Source organism: Hydra vulgaris, chromosome 03 (assembly GCF_038396675.1).
Source record: "Hydra vulgaris chromosome 03, alternate assembly HydraT2T_AEP".
Classification (NCBI taxonomy): Eukaryota; Metazoa; Cnidaria; class Hydrozoa; order Anthoathecata; family Hydridae; genus Hydra; species Hydra vulgaris.
Genome location: NC_088922.1, coordinates 9,300,970 through 9,324,101, shown reverse-complemented (window position 1 = coordinate 9,324,101; position 23,132 = coordinate 9,300,970). Strand labels below are relative to the sequence as shown.

Below are 23,132 nucleotides of genomic sequence, written 5' to 3'. Positions count from 1 at the left end.
GAAATAATAACAACAAAATAGAAACAATAGCAACTTAAAAAATAAACTTATATTTTAGCTTATTTAATATTAGCCAAAATAAATAGCAGACATTATTAATAGGTAACATAACATGAACAAAATATTACCTCTTTAACACTATTGAAGACTGGTCTTCCAAGATGAACACTTCCGCCTTTGTTAGGCGAAACACCGCCAACTATTTTGGTTCCATAACTTATAGCTTGTTGACAGTGAAATGTACCCTTAAAAATATTTAATCAAAATCACCAAAAAAAACAACAACAATGGTACAGGTATGTTAAAAATATTTCAAATGTCAGCAATTCCTTGCGTTGGTTTGACAAGGTTTTTTACTGTTAATCAATATAAGTACATTTTGCCGCGCATATTCTTAACTGTTAGTCAATTTAAGGACGTTTAACAGTGTCTAGCCCCCAACAGTCAGTCATACCCATCACTTATCTCTAACGGTAAGTTAATGAACTTTGAATATAACAATGAACAAAATAATATAATTTTAATGAATAAAATAATATAATTTTAATTTACTAAACCATATACATTAGCAATATTAAAAAAACTGAACAATTTGTAATAAAATGTTTATTAGCAATGTTAAAAAGCAGGCTGTGTTATAAACAAAAAAGATTTTTAAAATGATTTAAAAAGATTTTTAATAGTACTGTAAATTAAGATAGTAATGTTGGAAATGAAACTATTTTTTATGAGAAAGCGAAGTGTGGTTAACTTGGCAGCATATTATAGAACCTAACAACAATACTGAGCATTATGGACTGAATCAATAGTGGACATTACCGGCAAGCATTTTTCTAGTGCTTTTTGCAAGATATTGGATGTTGTTGCAGAGAAAAAGCAACATGAGCAACTTAGTTACTTGGTCTGACTGCTGCGTCCCTCAACATTGGAACAGTATAATATCAAATATTGTATTACATTACAAAATACTTACTTTATAATCATTAATGTTACTATAAACATTTGTTACTACAAAATACTTACTTCCTAGTCATTTATGTGTCCAGAAAGTGGATCATGCGCATAATTCAACTTTTTAGTTTTATTATATTTTTTATTCTTTTATTTTTTATTCATTTATTTATTTAAACTAAAAAACTTACCAGGATAGCTGATTTTTATAGTCCACTTAGATTGATAAGGGCCCACAAACAAGTAACGGAAAAAAAATCCTTATCATTATTAATATGTTATTCAAATAAAACCACTAGACTTAAAGGATTATTGTATAACAGCAAAGCTATTTAACTACAAATTAGTTCCTTTTTCTAACATTGCACAGTGGGACGGATATTAGACATATGGTGGACAAAATTATTTCGATCTTTTTTTTACTAAAACCCTTTATATGTCCAAAGAATCACTTTGTATTATTTTATTATAAATTTTAGTTTATAAATAGTTGCTAATACTAAAAATTATTTAACAAACTTTATAAAACTTTAAATAAGCGTCTTGATAATTTTTATAGTATCCATAATGGAAATAAACCCCAAGCCTTGTTTTAAATAAAAAATGCTTAATGTATCGACTTAACACGATATTTGACGTCATAAAATTCTCTTCACTTTTTAATTTTTTAAAGACATTAACTTTTTTAAATTACTGCAATAATATTAATTACCACAAAACAAGTTAAATGTTATTTAACAGCTTTTTTATTATTACTATAAAGGAATATTTTTTTCTTCCTTTTTTTTTTAAATATTAAATAATTAAATTCAATATTGCATTTTTATAATTGTTTAGTATTAACAAATTTCATTCTTTTCTCAACATTTGCATAACTGAATTAAACTATGTTAAATTTTTGAGTTTTTAAAATTATTATTACTTAAATTTCTAATAGTCACTTTGCAACTACAAATGATTTTTTATTTGAAAAAAATTAGAGAGTAACAAACAAAAAAATTACGTTAATTTATTTATTTTATTTATTTAAAGTTCATTATATTATTATTAAAATTACATCACTGAATGAATATACCGTTTATTAAAAAATAATTGCTGTGCTTTAACTTGCATTTTTTATTTTAAAAAACTGATTTTTTATTTAAAAACAATTAGTGAGTAACAAATAAAAAAATTACGTTAATTTATTTACTTCATTTTTTTAAAGTTTATTATTTTATTATTAAAATAACATCGCTGAATATATCGTTTATCAAAAAAAAAAATCATTGCGATTCAACTTAGCGTTATAAAAAAAAAAAGTTTAACTTAGTTTTGCGCAAACTTTTGATGCAGCTGTTTATTTAAAATTTAGTTTTGAGTACAAAAATAAAATGTTTAGGAAAGAAAACCAAAAAAACAATTGCCATAAAAACAAGTTGATTTTTTTTTAAGAACAAATACAATTTTAAAATTGAACAATATTTAGTAATATTTTTAAATAGATTTGACAGTTAAACCCAAGCATTAACTTTAATTTTAATCAACTTAAACATATTTTTTTAAATCAAAGTTAAATTATATATTTTTTAAATCTAAATTAAACTATATACATTTTTTGACCAGAATAAAATTATATATTGTTATTAAATTAGTTTAAAAATGAACCATATTTTTTCTCAGAAATAAATTATGCTTTTATGATCTTTGCTTCAAGCAAAGAAAAAATAAAAATAAAATTGCAAATTTGAGTTTTTTCATTAGTAAATACATACTAATGTAAAAAACTATTTAAATTATTATTTCTACTTTTATTTAGAAAGCGCTTGTATCAAACATAATTGTCATTCAAATTTTTGTAACAAATATTTTTATATAAGCGTCATTTATAAGTTGTGGTATTTTAAAATCAATTACTTCTTTTATGTTACCGCTTATAGTATAATTTAAAAGTTGTTAAATGATAAAAAGTAGCTTAACCAAAATCGCTTACATAAAAATCGCTTAAGGTTGTTAAAACTAATTTTTACCAACAACAAAAAAATTATTTAACAAACTGTTTCTTTAACAAAAAAACTATTAGTTTACAATTGCTGAACGCGTAGACAAAACGCCTTTTTGCAGGCAAAATGCGAGCTGCGTAACACTTTTTAACATGGCCTGATATATATATTTAGGCATTTGCAGTACGTACTGAAAATGAAAATAAAATGTCTAAAATGAGAAAACTTCTGCAGTCTGAAGCCCTTAAGTTGACAACATATGGTTGCTCTCCTTATTTTTTAAATTTGGTTGAAAAGGATGTCTCTCCGAAATTTATATTAAAGCATATTGTAGCAATTCATAAATATTTTTTAAATCATCACCAACCATACCAATGTACTAAATTCCAGATTGTTAACTTTTTGATCATATTCTGTTATACAATACTATGAAATAAAACAGCTGTGTTAATGATATAGGCTTAAATAATAGTTATGGCAAAAGAGATCCTAGCTTTATTTTAACAAAAATATTTCTAATATTTCTTTGTTAAATTTTCTTAAACAACTGTATTATAGGGATGGTTGTTTGAAAAAAGTGGACTGATCCCACAGCTATCCAATGATACTCGCTGGAACTCCCATCTAGATTGTCTACAGACATACATTTTTAATCATTCACTGTACGTTGACATTAGAGATGAGCATATGAAATCCATTGATCCTTCAATAGGAAGTCTAAGTGACAATCTGTCAATGCAGAGAGAAACAATAAATTTACATGCACAACTGAAAATTGTTGGTGTTGCGTTAGACAAGGTTAATAAAATTAGTTAGTATTAAATGCTATATTAAATTTAATTATAATAATTATAATAAGTATATTAAAACTACTAATTTCTGGTACCATTAACTTTAATTACATAATTATTTACTAAATTTATGGCTAAATAAAATACAATTAACATTGTTAAGCTTTTTTTTTTAAATCTGTTACAAGCTTTTTCAAAAGAGCAACATGGTTTCCCAACATCATTAACTGATGATGTAGCACTTAATGTACCATAGTTATATTGAAAATCTTGGGGTAGTCTATTTTCATTATGTCTCTCAAATGAGTATTATCATTGTTTGCAGCTATCAACTTTTTACATCTTAAAAAATTTACCTTATTTTAAAGCCATATTAAAAATGTATTATAAAGGCTAATCTTTACTTTATATTTTTTTTGTTAAGCTTTACAGTTAAATAGTTCAAATATATAAACTAATCCCGTAAGCTCATAAAATTTTAAAAGTTACTTTTTTATTATACATGAAACCACAACTGATTTCTGTGGTTTTAAAAGATATGATTATACTTAAACAATTTTCAAAATTTTAAATGAAAGTAGAGTTATGAATGTTAAACCAAAGATTTAAACTTGCACAATTTAAGGCTGTACTTTATTTTGTGCCTCTTAAGGACCGAGATTACTAACCAATGGTTCATCACCTACAAAATAACAGGATGTGATGAAAAGCTGTTAAGCCATAATATAATGGTTATTAAATATAATATAACAGTAGAATCATGTTAAATAATATAGTCTTTATTATAATTTAGTTTCAGTTACAAAAATTTAAAAGTAGTCAACTATTTCTATCACAAATTTCAAAAGAAGCTAAATTGTTTCAAACTATCGTTATAACCGCAGTTAAAACCTTATCATAATAAAAATTCAACTCTTTCACTATGACAAGGTTCTAACTACATTTTGGGGGTGTTTATTTTTCAATGAAGAATGAAACATTTCTTAGTTACAAATGATTAAAAAACTAAAGGCAAATGATTATGTTATCATCAGTGAAAGATATTATCAATTGATACTAATAAATTTTTATGATAAGAACATAAGATTTGACATCGATTTACTCAAAAATATTCACAGATCGGTTAGAACCTTGTCAAACCAACGCGGTGAATTGCAGAGTTATAATCAGTTTTGATTCATTTTGGAAATTTTTGTCAAAATATTTAAAGGTAAAAATATTAAAGCAATCTGAAATCATAAAAAAACAATCCAAAATCACAAATTATGGCTTGGGATGCCAACCTGTACAGAGTTGATGGAATCATTGATTACCAAAAGTGCCCATATTTTAGTTCACCAATTAAAACCAAGTACAACACATCTATTACAGGATGGAAACTATATATTTCATCATGACCCAAAGCAAACAGTAAGAAAAAAATATATATAATATATTTTTTTTTCTTACTGTTTGCTTTGGGTCAAATATAAGCCTTTCCCAGAAGCGTGTGGTTGCACGCCTTGTTTATTCATGTTTAAAGTAATTTTTTAGACACACTGACCACAGGAGTTCACACTTTTTAACTTATAAAGTGTTTAAATTTTTCGTGACAAAAAGCTAAACTTATCTACTGAGAAAAAAAAACAATCCTAAAAAAAGGAAACAAATTTGTAATGAAATATCAAGTTTTAATTAAATAAGCTAGAAAATTTAACAATTAAAAAAAGAATGATTTGAAAATGATTTGAATGATGAATGATAAAGGAAGATGATTTTATTTTATATAAAATTTTATACAACTTTAAATTCTTTTTTTAAAAGTGATTGTTTTTAGCTACCAAATTTGATACAAATTGATGAAAAAAAACATCTTTTATAAAAATTTAACAACAATTGAAAGTTTATGCAATTTATTCACGATTTTTATTAGTCTGTATAATTAAAAAACTAATTTGCTATGCATGCTAGAACTAAGAAAAATTTTGTTAATTTTTTTTGTTATGTTTATTTGTTTTGACGTCTTTTTGTTTTAAAAATATTTTTGCTATACTTGACATTTTTTCTCAATATTTATATAATAGAAAAATCAGAAAATAAATTGTTATTATAAATTAAATGAAAGAATAACATGGTTTCTTTTATATATGTATTTACCGCATTTGATGCATGTCTGAGAATAATTTTTTTATATTGCCAAATTTCCAATGTTAATATGAATTACAAGAGATAATGAACATAACAATTGAACCCGTCATTTCGAAAAGGGCACAAGTCACGCTTTTTACGAATTTCACTTTATAATGCCATTTTTTAAATTAAAGTGTTTTACATATTTACTTTGAAGGAGACTTTCATATACCACAAATCAACTTTAAATGAAAATAAAAATAAAAGTCTGTAAAAAATAGCACTATTTCCGAACTTATACCTTTTTCAAGTGAAACGAAGCGCAATTGTAGTGACGTAATCTCACTTGGTGAGCTTGCTGAAAATGCATATACAACTAGAAAAAGAGTGTCTGGAACAGTGAAAGTTACAAACACGAATAAAATAAAAAAAGCCAAAATTGCTGGAGATGCTTATAAAAACCACAAAGGAAATGATGTGGCACCAAGACAGACGGGTGCTTCTTGCAGGTTAGTTTTTTGTTCTATAATATATAATATATACTGTATTCGCTCTCTTTACAGATTTAGCTTAAAATGTATGTAACTTGTATCTGAAGATGTTATGAAAAGTACAACTCAGTTTGTTAATAAACTTGATAGTAAAAATGCCCAAGACACATACTTGCAGTCATTGATTTAAAAGAAGGGAATAGAGAAAAGAGGGTTTAGATTTGAAGAACCTAAGAAAAAGAATTTTCCTTTATTTATCACACTAACATAGAAGGTGTGAGAAAAAAAGTATGCAAGAAAGCTTTTGCAGTATGCATGAAATTTCTATGAAACAAGTTAGATACTTATGTATTTGCTTAAAAAAAAGAGCAGTCTATAGATAAGAGGTAAATCCCAGGGATCACATTGCTACACATTACCTGGTGTTACATTAACAAAAGTATGTGAGCATATCGAATCATTTCCTGTTAAATATGTACATCTTATTGGGTGATGCGGAAGTTATCGCACAAATCCTAATTTCATTATTTGAGCATAATAATTAGTTTTTGTGGTTTTATGCATAAACATTCTCTAAATTATATAAGTTTTATTATTTGAAACACAATTATTTAAAATGAGGTTAAATGCAGCTGAACGAGAATCTTTTCAAAAGCGACTAAAAACGTTTTTTGTAAATAAACCTAATATTAAAAAAAAAAAAATCGTAAATCATTTTGAAAAGGAAGGATTTGCTCGAAGTACAATATATGATAACCTAAAAAGACTTGAAACTGTTCAATCGTTTTCTGATAGAAAGCACCCTGGTCATCCGACATCCTGGACTAGAGAAAAGAAAGCCGAATTAATGAGACTTGTCAACAATCTGAAAGGGGTCAGTCAGAGAAAAATAGGTATTAAATTTGGTGTAAATCAATCAACAATTGGTCATCAGTTAAAAAAAATGAATATTAAATATAGAAAACGTGAAAAGATTCCAAAATACACTATAGAACAACAAATAAAGGCAAAGAAAAGAAGCAGGAAACTAGTTAACCAACTCTATAACACAAAATTGCTTCTAGTCATCGATGACAAAAAATACTTTTGTTTTGCAGGGAAGAACATGCCTGGAAATTCTGGATACAAAACAAACAACAAAAAGACATGCCCAGAAAGTGTTTGTTTTATAGGAAAAGAGTAATTTCCAAAAAAAAATTATTAATGTGGATAGCCATATCTGACCGTGGTATATCCGAGCCATTGTTTCGCACTTCCAAGGATGTAGTGATCAATTCATCAACCTATATTAATGAATGTTTAGAAAAATGACTTCTTCCATTTATTCACAAGTATCATGGAGACTTTAACTATTTATTTTGGCCAGCTTTAGCAAGTTCTCATTATTCTAAAGATTCTCTAAATTGGATGGACCAATATGTCTATTACGTTGATAAAGAATCCAATCCCCCAAATGTGCCTCAAGCACAACCAATTGAAAATTTTTGGGGACATTTGGCACAGAAGGTTTACGAGGGAGATTGGCAAGCTTCAACAGAGCAAGTTTTGATTGATCGCATTAAACTAAAACTACAAGAAATTGATTTAAACTTTTTACAGTCGTATATGAAAGGCATCAGAGCAAAATTGAGATCAATTGCAGATGGTGGTGTTTTTTCATATAAAAAATAATATATTTTTATTAAAAGATAAATGCTTTATTTTAAAAAAATATAATAGTAGTTTGTTTTTTTATTTATAAATATTATAAGTTATTGATGTTTTTATTTTGTCCGATAACTTCCGCATCACCTGTTATTATTTGGATGAAAAACTCAATGTGAAAATTATGCACACATTATAAAAACAAAAATATCCAGATCATCCTGTTAAATATAAGTTTTACCTTAAATATTTCCAAGAAAATTTTAGTTTATCCTTTGGTAGAAACCAAGTTGACGTTTGTGGACTGTGTGAAGAGTTAAAAATTAAACTAAAAAACCCACATGTTAATGACAACGCAAAAAGAATCTATCAAGCAAATATTGAGATCCACGAAAAACATGCAAACAAATTTTACAAAAAAATACAGGAAGTTGTAACTAAGTGCAAAAATAATCCAAATGTGTATGGGATTGCATTTGATTTTATGCAAAATTTGCCACTTCCACACATCCCTGTCCAGGAAATATTTTACCTGTGTCAACTATGGCTGTATGAGTTTTGCATATATGATTTTAAAACTGGTAAATCAGTATTTTATTAATATTACGAAGGAGTTGCTAGCAAAGGTCCCAACAAAGTACGCACCTTTGTACTGGATTATATTTTAAAAAATATTGTCAACAAAGCCAAAGAACTGCACCTATTTTCTGATGGTTGTGCAGGCCAAAACATGCCATGGTCCGCATACTTTTATCACTGGTAGCTGAACTAGGTAGCAATATAAATGAGATACAATATTACATACCAAAAAGAGTTCACTCATTCTTGCCAAACAATAGAATGTTTGGAACAGCAAAGCAACATATTCGAAAAAATGACTGTATTTAAACACCAATAGAGTATGAAAATCTTATAGCTGTGGTAAACGAAAAATTTGAAATTAGTAGACCTAAAAATGAAGAATAAATGGACTTAAGCCCTAAAATGACGGGTTCAATTGCTTTGTTTGAAAAACATACATTTAAAACTTAAAAAAAAATTTTTCAACAGGTTCCTGAAAATTTTGTTAAAAAGTTAAGTAAATTAACAATGCATTAGCCCACATGCTTTTGGAGCATCATCAATAACAATAGTTCATCAGGAAATAAACTATCCGGGTTTAAATGCACAACTTGGATAATCCAACAAAAGTGCAGACTATTTCAATGGAGGTAGTGAAAACAACTAAATATTTTATATTTAAATGTAAGTATTAAATAATGACTTTTTATTTAAGTAATTAATGACTTTTTATTTTTTTACATGAAAAACTTGCCTAAAAAAAAATCTTTTTTTAACTAATAAATAACAACAAGTCTTCTCATTTCCTGTGCATTGATAAAAACAGTAAAGTTTAGTAAAAATATTTGAAAAACAAATTTAAAAATTGTTGATGTTTCTAGCGCAAATAATAAAGTGTTTCCTAAATATACTGACTGAAAAAAGTCGCAAGCAAATTATATATCAAAAAATAATTTTATTTTTGTTATCATCTTATCAGCTTGTTTCCTAGACTTGTATCAACTTTGGTAGAGGAAAATAACAATTTTGGTAGTGGAAAATAAGAAAACAAAAACAGTTAAATATTTAGGTATATTATCTTTTTGACAATATATATATTTTTTTATATATATATATTTTTAATACTCAATTTTTTTAGCTCATTTTATTTAGATTTTCTATTTCATATAGTCTTCATTTTCTTTCTTCATGTATTGGTGTTTTATTCTCTCTAGTTTCTTATAACTTTGTTTTGCTACAAATTCTTAAAATGCCTACTATATAAAAACGTGGTCAAGTTGTCTAAAAAATTACTTTAAGCTTGGATTAACAAGTTGTGCAACAGCACGCACTTCCAGTAAAGGCTTGCATATACAAAATGCTGGAACACCTACTTTTGAGTGGCCAGTACAATGAGCTGATCTTAACCCGATTGACAATCTGTGGTTAGATGCTAAACTCAAAGACAGAAAACCTTGTAACCAAAATGAATTGTTTATATAACAGCTATACTCATCTTTTTACAAAACAGTATCATGTTGATACTGTTTTGTAAAAAGTACTCTACAAAAAACAATTACTACTGTTGATCAATCTTGTATCCTTTTTTCATTTTATAGATATATATCCAGATGATGCAAATGTAAATGATATAAAAATGTACATCTAGATGCAACAGCAACTCAATAGCAACCTAACTTAAACCAATTAAAAAACCTTTTATTACAATTTAAGGCTTGAAACTAGAGATAAGGCAATTGCAGAGCTTATTGCTTGGGGCTACAAATACTTTAATGTGCATTATATAGTCTATATATAGAGCATTATAAAACAAGTCAAAGTTGCATTATATATTGAGCCAATAAATTTATTCATTTAAATTATAAATATAGTACCAAAAAATTTTCAACAAAAAAAACCATTTATCACCACAATCTTTTGCGGTCTACTGTTAGAATCTGTTTTTTCTCCTATAATTTAGATAATAAATATCATAAGAAGAAAATTAAAAAAATCAACTTCACCATCAAATCATTTCAATTTATTTCATACAAAGACTTAGGGTCATTCAATAGCAAAATTTCTTTCAAAACAACTTTACATCTGAATCTCACTTCTTGCAAAATTCAATACCTACACTTTGCAAGACTAATTTAAACTAAGGTTTTACAACTGCAATGAAATATGCATTTTAAGAAACTGCATTCAGGTATAAATTGTTAAAAATTGCTTGACGCACAGCCAATTAAATCATCTGCTGAAACATAAATAATTACTAATGCAAAAAATAATTACTGATGCAAAAACCGAAATACAGAGATTGAAATAATTATTATCAACTAATGTTTATATCTCGTTAATTTTAGTCCAAACAAGTTTTTGTTAGAAAAGATTGTGAAAAAATTGCTTGAAACCTAAGTTGTTCTACAATTGTTGTATTTGCTTAACTATTCTCAATAAAAAAAAAATCTTAAACAAAACCATGATCATAAATAACTAACTTTAATTATAATAACAAAAAAACACAAACTTGCTTTCCTGTAAATCCTTGGCAGATAACCTTTGTGTTTTTGTTAATAGATAAATTCGGTCTTGTTGCTTCATAACTAACCCCTCTTGATAGTGTCTTTATAGAGAAGGCTAAAATATTGATAAACATATTGAGATCATTGAAATTTTATAAAATATTTCAATATTACAAATTTCAATGCAATTTCAATATACAAATAAAATATTTAAATATTACAAATATAAACTTAGAAAATATTTCAATATTAAAAATTTCAGAAAAAATAGAGTATATTTAGCATCAGCCTAATATACTTTATTTTTTTAAAAATCTGCCTCAGCCTAATATACTCTATTTTAGAAAAAAAAAAGAGTATATTAGGCTAACGCAGATATAAACTTGTGTTACATTGTTTTCTGTAACATGTAACATGTTTCTGTTGTAGGTTTTTACTTCTTCTTGATCATAGCTATGCAATTCTTAATGTTATCACTTATTGATGTTACATCATAAAATTCAGTTTAAGGGTTATTCCATATCAAATCACCTAAAGGCTCCCAGGGTACCACCTCAGATTTGCTTTAAATTTTGACCACACATAGATCTTATGAAAAAAAAACAATCCAGAAAATTTCAGCTTGATTGACCAATTTGTTCAAAAGTTATGATTGAATTAAAAATGACCAAAATCCGAAAAATTTGTGTATCAGGAGCTTACAGCAGTTTTTTTCGATTTTTGACAAACCATAACTTTTTAAATAAAGATGGTGATCACCTGAAATTTTGTATGGTGTTAGTTTTTCACCCAAATAATCCATTATTGCAGTTGTTTTTGACTGATATTTTACAGCTTTTGAGTTATTGTGCCTTAAAGTTGCTAAATATTGCAACATTATAAGTATTTTTTCGAACTTTAACGTGTCACAGTTTAATACTTACTTACAGAAAGTGGATTTTTCTGTTACCTTTGTGTACTTAGGGTCACCACTTGTTAGAATAATCAAAATTATGCATTAAAAATTAATTTAGCACATGCTGCAGCCTATTAAAAAATCACTTTTTTTTTAAATTATGATAAATTACATTGACTTTTGAAAAACAGTTTAAATAAATTATGAAACTTTTTAATGTTGAGGTTCTATATATAGATAATCACCAAAAAAAATTTAAAGACCTATACTCTATTTTATGTAATGATTGTAGTCTTTTGAGAGTGATGATATTTTCAAAAGGAGAATGTTATTAGACTATGAGCTAGCCTTAGGTCATAGTCTAATAATTAGTCATAGGGATGACAGTAGTATATTTTTTATTTATCTGTGAATGAATATATTCAGTTTTGTTTTTAATGACATGTCTTAATTTGTACTACTAATAATAATGACATAATCAGTGTCATAATCAGTGTCTGATATTTGTTAGTTTCTTTGAGATTTAATATGTTTATGTCTTTTTTAAACTTTTTAGATTAGTAATAAAAATAAAAAAATAGTGAAAAATGACAGAGAAATGTTGTGTGTACAAAATGTATTATTGTAGAAAGATTGGAAGCATAAAACTAAAAGATACACTAGAAAATGTCCAGGAAAAAAAGACTTTGTTTCTGTGCGTATAAATAATGTTAAAGTTCATAAACAAAAATGCTTAATATTAGTTTGTTTAAAAGAACTTCATCTGGAATTTAAGAAGTTATACCCTGAACACAAAGTTGGATTCAGCAAGTTCTGTGAACTAAGGCCAAAGTGGTGCCTTACTGTTGATAGTAGTGGAAGCCACTCAGTTTGTGTATGTTCTTACCATCAAAATGCTAAGTTGATGTGCTCTGCTCTTCCTAACAGCCATATAATATATTACAAAGATTTAATGAAAATATGTGTTTGTAATATAGATAGTTAAAACTGCATGTTTCATCTATGTTCCAATTGCCCTGGTAAAATAAATTTGAAGACTTACTTATAAATGTGTTTGAAAAGAATGATTTTGATTTTGATGATCAGATCACATATAAAAAATGGGTGTCAACTGACCAAACTGCACTTATTACAGTCCAAACAAGCATTAGTGAATTTATTGAAACTTTAAGTGAAACTTTGTATGACCTTTGTCACCACCACTTTATCAAAGAAGCACTGTCTTCCTACTTATCAGAGGCAAAACAAACATTAGACCAATATACCTGCATTATTCTGATGGATTTTGGAGAAAACTATAGTTTTCTTGTACAAGATGCTATACAAGGGTTTTACTGACAAGCTGATCAAGCTATCTTACACCCATTTGCTGTTTATTACAAAGATGAAAAATATCACCTTAAATGTGAATGCTATTGTTTAATAAACAATAGCATTCACATTTAAGGTGCTCCCTATGGTCAATATATTCACAAAGCTGCTCCCTATGGTCAAAATCAAACTACCCACAGTGAATAAAGTTAAATACTTCAGTGATGGTGCTGCGTCACAGTATAAAAACTACAAGTGTCTAATAAACTTAATTTATCACATTATAGATCACCAAATAAATGCTGAGCATCACTTTTTTGCTACATCACATGGCAAAAGTCCATGTGATGGAATAGGAGGTACTATAAAAAGAGAAGCAGCAAAAGCTAGTCTACAAGCAGCAATTACAAATCAGATTCTCACACCACAAGATCTGTTTACATGGGCTCAAAAAAACATCAAAGGTGTTAACATATTTTATCTTTCAAGTGATGATATCAATAACCACGAAACAACTCTTAATCTTCAGTAACAATATGAAGGAATGCGCACAGTTCCGGGAACAAGAAGCTATCACTGTTTTATACCAGATGGAGAGAAATTGTTTTTACGAAGAATCTCTAGTGATACTGTCTATGATACTCGTGTTAAATGATGTTAATTTGATTTAAAAAAATCCTTCAAATTTTCAACCTGGTAAATATATTGCATTCTTTTACGATGAAGAATGGTACATAGGGCTTATGGTTGATATTTGTATTGAAAACCAAATGTTAATGTAAAATTCATATATAGAAACAAATTAAATTTAAAATGGACAAACAATGCACAATCAAGTCAGTGTTGGGTTCCATTTAACAAGATAATATTTCAAATAAGTGTTCCATTGATTAAAAGTATAAGTGCTCATGACTATATTCTTGGTAGTTATAACTATGACAGTATTATGAGTTATATAAATCAGAGATAAGCTAATTAGTCTCATGTATAGATACTTTTTCTTTTAACTGATTATCTTACTCTTTGAATGCACTTTTTTACAGTATAGTTTGTATAAAATTTGAGGTATAAATTTTGAATGTGGTAAGTGGTATTTTTTTGTTCTCTTTTTAAAAATATCATCACTCTCAAAAGGCTACAACCATGTCATTAGATAGAGTATAGGTCTTTAAATTTTTTTTGGTGATTGTCTATATATAGAACCTCAACATTAAAAAGTTTCATAATTTATTTAAACTGTTTACGCTACTTTCTATGCCAGCAAATTCAATGTAACTTATCATAATTTAAAAAAAAAGTGATTTTTTAATAGGCTGCTGCATGCACTAAATTAATTTTTAATGCATAATTTTGATTATTCTAACAAGTGGTGACCCTAAGTACACAAAGGTAACAGAAAAATCCACTTTCTGTAAGTAAGTATTAAACTGTGACACGTTAAAGTTCGAAAAAATACTTATAACGTTGCAATATTTAGCAACTTTAAGGCACAATAACTCAAAAGCTGTAAAATATCAGTCAAAAACAACTGCAATAATGGATTATTTGGGTGAAAAACTAACACCATATAAAATTTCAGGTGATCACCATCTTTATTTAAAAAGTTATGGTTTGTCAAAAATCGAAAAAAACTGCTGTAAGCTCCTGATACACAAATTTTTCGGATTTTGGTCATTTTTAATTCAATCATAACTTTTGAACAAATTGGTCAATCAAGCTGAAATTTTCTGGATTGTATTTTTTTCATAAAGTCTGTGTGTGGTCAAAGTTTAAAGCAAATCTGAGATGGTACCCTGGGGAACTTTTGAAAAACTAGGTGATTTGATATGGAATAACCCTTAATGGTTCTGAGGCTGGCTAGTAATAAGATTTCCTGAACTGTGTGGCAGCTATCGAAGTGATTGATTCCATCAACAGCTGTAAAATATTAGAGTATTAACAGTACCATATCTGGGCTGGTTCTTCTAATGATGCTCTTTCTTTTTTAGACAAGTTCCAAAAATGTATTGTAAACCTAGTTGGACCTGCTAGTTTGCCAAGCTTGAGCCTCTTTTCCATTTTCATAAAGTTTTTTTTTCTCTTTTCTATAAATGCTATCATAATCACTGCTCAAAGGAGCTATCATATCTAGTAACAAGCAAATCTCAATTTCGTTTGACTTGTTTCATGTGAAAACATCCAATTTTTTTGTAGTCCCTACATCTCAGATTTTGTTGATTTTTACACCAATCAAAGATTTTAACAAAATTTCATACCCTCCTGTTTATTTATACATTCTTTCGCCTCCCTTCCTTTTTTATCTTCCCTCATTTATTACATCTGGACAAAAACATGAAGTTCATTATGCTAAATTTTAAGTGCAAGTGACCAAACAGTATATTTTATAATCATTTTTTCTCCTTTAGTTACAACTTCTTCTACAACTCTAAATACAATTAAAAAAGTACAAAACTAGAAATATTACTTCCTGAATTAGCAATAACACTTGCCACTATTGCAGTATGGTTTATAATAATTTCAGGGTAGGTGGGAAAATTTCACAAAAATTAACAATTATCAACTTTAGAGTATTAAGCACCTAAGAATTAACCTTTTTTTTCTTTGATTTTTCATAATTTTTTTTTTATAAGTAACAATTTTAAGTAAATTTGACGTTTTTTTTTCTGTTTAAGAAAAGACCGCTCTCCAATTCTTTGTAACAATTTTAACTAAACTATTCAGGACAACTACTATAAAAAAAAATGATAAAAAAAGTGAGCAACATCAGTATTTTTATAATTAAACTCACCCCAGTAAAGTTTTAATAAAGGTTAGAATTGTAGGTGTTATTTTAAAATTTATTAAGTTGTTTTATTGGATTCCTTGCCTCAAAATATGTAAGTGTACATACTTTCAGCTTTCCATTACACACAGAACAGAAACAAAGACCAAAACCATTTTTTTAAACGACAGATTTTTGTTGGTTCATGGCAAAGTTTAAATAGTTATATCTTTGAAACCGTTTATAATTAGATGATGAAATTTTGGGGATGTTCATAATTTATAAAAATCTTTAGGGTGGTGTAAAAATTAGCAAAATCTGAGACTAAGGGTTGGATGCCCTGGATGTTTTCACACGGAATCATAATTAGGCAAAGTTACAACATTTTACTGTATCTGTCCCTGCATGCTCTAAAAACTTTTATTTGTTTAGTTTTTCGTCTTTCCCCACACTTCAATCCTTTGGAACTCTTCATGAACCAATCTTCATGTTTTCCTGATGCATACAACCTACAACTTTTGTTTTTACTGTGCAAGTCTATTATAACTATTAAATAGACTATTATTACTATTACAACTTGATTATTATCTATATATTTTATTTGATATTTACTTATTTACTTTTTTGTTGCTGTTGTTATTACTTGTTTTTCTTGAATATTTTTGAAATATTGGACTTCCTAACATTGTAAACTTATTTTATTAAATTTTGTCTTACTCTTTTCCATTTATTGTTTAAATAAATGAATGTAAACAAAATTTAAAAAAAAAAAAGAAAAAAGAAAAGTACTAATTCTTAAAGATGCCAATTTGACAAAATTAAAATATTTAAACATAATAAACTGAAAATAAAAAATATCAGCACAAAATAAAAATGTAAATAAATTTTAACTTTGTCTTGCCTAACACTGTTTTCAAAAATAACTGCCAGGTTTAAAGCGATACCATAACTTATTTAAGTCAAATGATTATTTTATAAATAAATTTAAAAAAAAGGAACTTTTTATAAAATATATATTTTCGAATTAGACAGGTCAAGAATTAGACAGTACTTAACTTCGTGATATTATTCGACTTATGTTAAAACACAAACTTCTCTAAAGGAAAATTTATGTTGCTACTTTTCTCTTTGCAAATGGATAAATATTAAATACACGATTAGTACATTAATAATTATCAAATATTTATTTATAAACTTTTAATGAAAATTTTTTTTTTTAAGGTTAATAAGTGTATATTAATTTAAAAGTCAATTTACTTCTTCAGGTGTCTTAAACAATAGTTGTCATAACAACTATTGTTTAACTATTTCATTAACTACAATTCTAACCTTTATTTAAACTTTACTGGGGTGAGTTTAATTATAAAAATACTGATGTTGCTCACTTTTTTTTTCATTTTTTTTATAGTAGTTGTCCTGAATAGTTTAGTTAAAATTGTTACAAAGAATTGGAGAGCGGTCTTTTCTTAAACAGAAAAAAAAACGTCAAATTTACTTAAAATTGTTACATAACAAAAAAAAGTTAGCAAAACATAAAAAACATCTGATTATAGTCACATTATTATAATATATATTATGTATAATATACATCTTGCTATAATATAATATACTTGATAATTTATAATATACATCTAATTATAGGTTTTTGGGGTTAGGGAATCCATTTCTAACATGGAAATTGAGCTTTGACCGCTCTGATTGGCACTAAAAATTCATAAAAATTGGAATTTCTTAAATAATTATTGAAAATTTTTTTAATAATTAGTTAAACAATTTTTTTTAATACTAATTGTGTTTTATATATTACTATCTTATACTAAATTCAAATTCATCAACAGGTTTCAAATTTTATTAAATAATTTTCAAAAACTCAAAAGCTACAAACATGTAAAATATAAAAATTCCTAATTTTCATACTAAAGAATTTATCTAATAGGGGGAAGACAACCTTGCAGCAACCAGGGATGGAAGTTGATGCATATAATCTTTTTACCAAATATTAATTAAAGTACTTAATTATGCTTTTAAGTTGATTTCATTCTGTTGTACTGCAAACATCTAGTACTGAAAAGGTTTTCATTGGTGTAAAAAAATCTACTGAAAAAGTGAAAACCCCTCTTTTTGAAACAATCATTAAAATATAGGTAATTATAGGGGAAAATTTTAAAATTCCACAAGGATAGATTAATTCTTTTTTTGATTTGCAAATGACTAAAACTCAGTATATGACCTTTGATTTAACTTTTTGCTAATCTCTGGCCTACTGTGCAGTGATAAAATTAACTTCTTTACTGCAATCAACAAAAAATCAAACATAAAATTGATATCAAGTCTGCATATAAATCCGAGATCACCTACTGTTGTTAAAAACAATGTAGTTTGCATGATGACATCATTACAACAATAAATTGAATTTAAATATAAAATAAACAATACAATTAAACTTGGAATGATGAAACTGTAACAAGAGATAAAAGTATTTATTCATCTATGAACTTATACTTAGTATAAGAAAAGGATCCTCACTCCAGTATGGTATCTGTATTAATTGATGGAAATCAAGGATTTTTTAAAGAACTGTAAATGTCTTTAATAAGACTAATACTCATTTACACAATGTATACATTGACAGTGGAATTAAGAAGTGTTTCATAGGTACAAGTTACTTCTTGAAAATGGGATGATTGTGGATGAAAGATTTTAAAAATGTGATTAGTCACATTTTTAAATTGACTTGTTTATTTTAATAAAAATCATAAAGATAAAATTTAGCACTTAATATCACTACCAGAATTACATCTTCTAATGGGCATTTGCAACACTACATGGTAGACTACTTCTAAAACACTATACTTATATCTTACTTTAAGGTTATCATGAAATAAACTTTGATGCCAATGACAAATCTTCTAGGAAAAGTAAATATTTTAGAGAGTTTACTGATGAGTTATTATCTTAAACTAATTTAATATCTATTATTTATTGACTCAAAAAAGAATTTAGACTAGAGTGAACAAAAAAATATTGTAGGTTAAAGAGTGAAAATTTGGACAAGAGTTAGGCAGCAATATTTCTTCAGTTATTGTTTTCTGACCTACAGCAGTATGCAAAAATACATTTAAATGCAGAGCCTTAAGTTATGATTGGAAAGTGCATATAGTAAAATTTAATTCTTTTTGACCAGAATTTTGGTTGAACAGACTGTTTATGTTACCTTTAAACTAAATTGGTCTGGATATAAACAAAGGATTGAGCATACAGATTGTAGTAAACTATGAACACTTTTTGTGTATATAGGATGTAAATATTATAATATATACCAAGTTGTACTTATGTTTGCAGTTATGTACTTATATTATTCTTTTCTTTTTTATTATTATTTTATAGACCTTTGGTTTATTAGAAGTTTAAATCACTTTAAGTTTAGAATTGTAGTAGATGTAACTATTACTTTAAGGGTAATAATGAAAGATAGTGCTTTAAAAACTTTTTTAAGAAGTTATTATAACTTTAAAAGGGGAATCTTTGACACTTTAAAGGGTAAATAGGGTAAAAGAAACACAACTTTTATAGTATGTCTGATCTACTTAAGATTTCTGCAATACAAAAAAATAACATATTTAGGCAGCATTTACCTTGGTATGAAAAAAAAATTAGAGATGGGTAGAAGGTCAACCTGGCAGTCTTTATAGTACACAGTTACTATTACAGTATATTAGAGTTACTTAGAGTTTGGGTACAAATCGAGGCTACAACAATGATAAATGTTATACTCATATCACCCTGCAGTTTACAGGTGATTCCACTAAGAGAAATATATGCATTGACAAAGTTAATTCCTGTTTTTATATGAATTTTAATTCTAAACATTGAAACAAAGTGAACAATGTGCATTAAGTATACTTTCAGGTATTGCTATAAAAGATGTGCATCACTGGTGGACTACACATTGTTCAACAACAACAGTAACAATTGTAAAAACAATAATAACATTAAAACTACAAGAAAAGCATTTAGAAAATTACACAACAATAACAATACTTGTTTCGAAGAACAACAATGTGTAAAAAGTGATACAAATAATATATCATGATATTCTATAATAAAATTCTTTAAAAAGTAAATGCTAAATTGTTAACAGTTACAGTCTAAACAGCATTAGAAAACAGAAGCACTTTAAATTCATCATTAGAAAAAATAATTTTAACTGGAATAGTGAGATACAACAAACTTATGCTGTAAAACTTAAATAAATAATAAAAAATATAGGTGTCACTACTTCTGAAGAGTATAAAAATGATTTTTTATTTTTTGGAATCAATAGCATACTTATCTAATCGTTGTCAGAGATATGCTGTAAAAACGAAAATAAAAAAATAGAAATCACGGATTCAATACTAAAACTACCTGCTCTTTTAGAAAATCCTAAAGTAGTCATCTAACACTATCACAGAGAAGACCTAAAGGTTTTAAATAGTAGCAAAACGCTCGGTGAAATATTCCTGTTATATTTGTAAACACAAACGGTTGCCGGTTTCAAATGCGTCAAGTTTTGTCAACGGATGTTATTATTTTTTAGTTTAAGAATGTCACAAGTACATTCGTTAACATTTTTTTACTATTCACTTTTATTATTTTTATTTTAATACGTTATTTTTATTTTATTTTTGTTGATTATAAAGTATTTTTGACGTTGGTTGAAGTTATTAGGAATTGAGTTCCTAATAACTTTTGATTATTTTTGGCATTCAAAAGTTATTAGGAGTCTCAATTCCTAATAACTTTTGAATGATGACTGCCATAAAAGCATTATATAAAATACCCCATTTTATATAATGTAGTTTTTTTAAGGCAGATATCATTAAAAAATTATCAGAAACTAATATACTTTTCCCAACATAAGAATATATAGAGTCAACCGGGGTATAACGTGTGTAAAATTGAAATGGTTTTCGTTTGCAACTGTTGAACTTTGAACTTTCAATTGCACTGGTTAAACTTTAATTAGTTTCACTAAATTTTTATTTCAAAAAATTTTACATTTAACCTATAAGGAATTAAAATCAATTTAAAGAGAATATTTTTATTTTACAATTTTTTAGATAGGGTCTATACCCATTTTGCCCCATGGCCTACCCATTTTACCCCAAAGTGCGGAGTAAATTGGGATAATATGGGGTAAAATGGGTAACGGTGTTCTGATGGTAAAAATGTGTCTGAAAAGTGTACATTTACTGCACATTTATACATAAAATCAAGGAAGCGTAAGACTAAATGATTTTTGTGGAGTACCTCACTCAATTTCACTATTTGAGTAAGAGTAATTCACAAAAATCATTAAGTCTCACGTTTCCTTGATTAGGCGAGTCTCAAAAATCAATCTACCTAAGGGAGTTTGAATTGTTTACAACTTTTTTAGGAAGGCTATTGCTATTTCTTCAAGATGTTTTTATCCACAAGTCATTAATTTAATTTTTCTCAGAAAAAACATAGTATAGCCCTACTGGTGATTTATTGAGAAACTTCATATTTTTGTCTTTATCTGAGGTTTCAATCACTTAATCATGAAGCTGTCTTTTTCTTCAGGAGCTTTCTCAATCTCTTCAGTCATTATATTTTATGTTTGTTGGTTAGGACTTCTAAATTGGCTTGCATTTTTGAAACCTGCTATTTTGCATTTCTTTGCCTATCAGCTTTTTTCTTTATTAAACAGCCTGAGTGCAACATCCTCAGTGGTTAAGACTTTTACAACCTTTACCTGCACTTTTTTTCTTCCAGCAATGCTAATTGCATTCACGTTATTTTGTAAACAACTTGGAGATATTCTTTTCAAAATTGCCCGCCGCAACATTTTAAAGGGAGATGCAGTAGATGCGTTACTGTATCCAGAGTCTCTGAAAGTGAAACACTTCGTTGCTTTTCCACAAATAAGCCTATTTTACAAGACTGGGATACCAAAAAACTAAAGCTTACATAATACTCCCAAATGAATTGAACTAATCTGTCGGCATTAGCTTAACTTAGTATTTGTTATACCCATTTTCCCCCTCTCTGGTTTTTCAACTAATTTTTGAACTTGCATGGTTTTTCACATTACTATTACGATTAACTAAAAAGAAGAATTTATTCTGTTTTAAATTTGTAACTTGTGACATTTTGCGTTAGTTGCCAAGAGTATCATTTTCTTCACTCCACACCTGAAAAAATTCTTGAAAACATGCGCTTTAAGAATAAAAAAAACTTGAAAAACATATTTTAGCACGACTTTCAATGCGTGATAGAGTCTTTGATTATGTTAAAATCTGCATTTAGCAGAGACCTAATTGCATTATTGTGTCATGACACTGTACTGTGGATTGCGTTACGAGACTAAACTGTCGTATCACTAGCACAGAAAACTAGAATCTGAGTCAATAATTAGTTTTATTATGACATTTTTACCAGTACATGTACTGGTAAAAATGTCATAATAAAACTAAATGCATTTAATGATTTTGTTTTATTAGGTTATTCTCTCAGATTATTCTCTTAAATGTTTGGGCAACCGCCTGCTTTTCTGATGTTCTTCAGAGCTACTTTATTTTCTGAGCTGTTTTCACTTTTTGTTTTATCATTTACCTATAAAGAGTTTTATAAAAAGTTTTTTTTCATAAATTTTTTCTTATAAAAAGAGTTTTTGCAACAAACGGCTAAAAGATTTTTTTTTTTAAGATTATTGACATATTTTGTCATTAGCACTTGCACCCTTTTGGTGTCGGACAAAATATTTGTCCCTACATTAAAAACGTCTCTTTTTCATTTTTCAAGATTCATTTTAGTTAGCTTCTGAGCTAAAATCCCAAAGTTTTTTATTTTTTGAAAGATTTCGTTTTTTTAAACTGTCTACCAAGCTAAAATCCCAAAGTTTTTTATTTTTTGAAAAATTTCGTTTTTTTAAACTGTCTACCAAGCTAAAATCCCAAAGTTTTTATTTTTTGAAAGGTATCGTTTTTTTAAACTGTCTACCAAGCTAAAATTCCAAAGTTTTTATTTTTTGAAAGGTTTCGTTTTTTTAAACTGTCTACCAAGCTAAAATCCCAAAGTTTTTATTTTTTGAAAGGTTTCGTTTTTTTAAACTGTCTACCAAGCTAAA

General features: G+C 27.2%; 1 protein-coding gene across 1 annotated transcript in view; it reads right to left on the bottom strand.

Moving 5' to 3' along the window:
* Window positions 1–20,549, bottom strand: part of LOC100212510 (succinate--CoA ligase [ADP/GDP-forming] subunit alpha, mitochondrial) — a 29,123-nt gene extending 8,574 nt beyond the window's left edge. Inside the window, exons 1-3 of the mRNA XM_065792271.1 lie at window positions 20,408–20,549; window positions 11,039–11,148; window positions 129–245 (exon numbers count right to left, since the gene is read on the bottom strand). Coding sequence (XP_065648343.1) covers window positions 129–245; window positions 11,039–11,148; window positions 20,408–20,438 — 258 coding nt within the window. The 5' untranslated portion in view covers window positions 20,439–20,549. The remainder of the gene's footprint in view (window positions 1–128; window positions 246–11,038; window positions 11,149–20,407) is intronic.
* Between the last annotated feature and the right edge of the window lie 2,583 nt (window positions 20,550–23,132).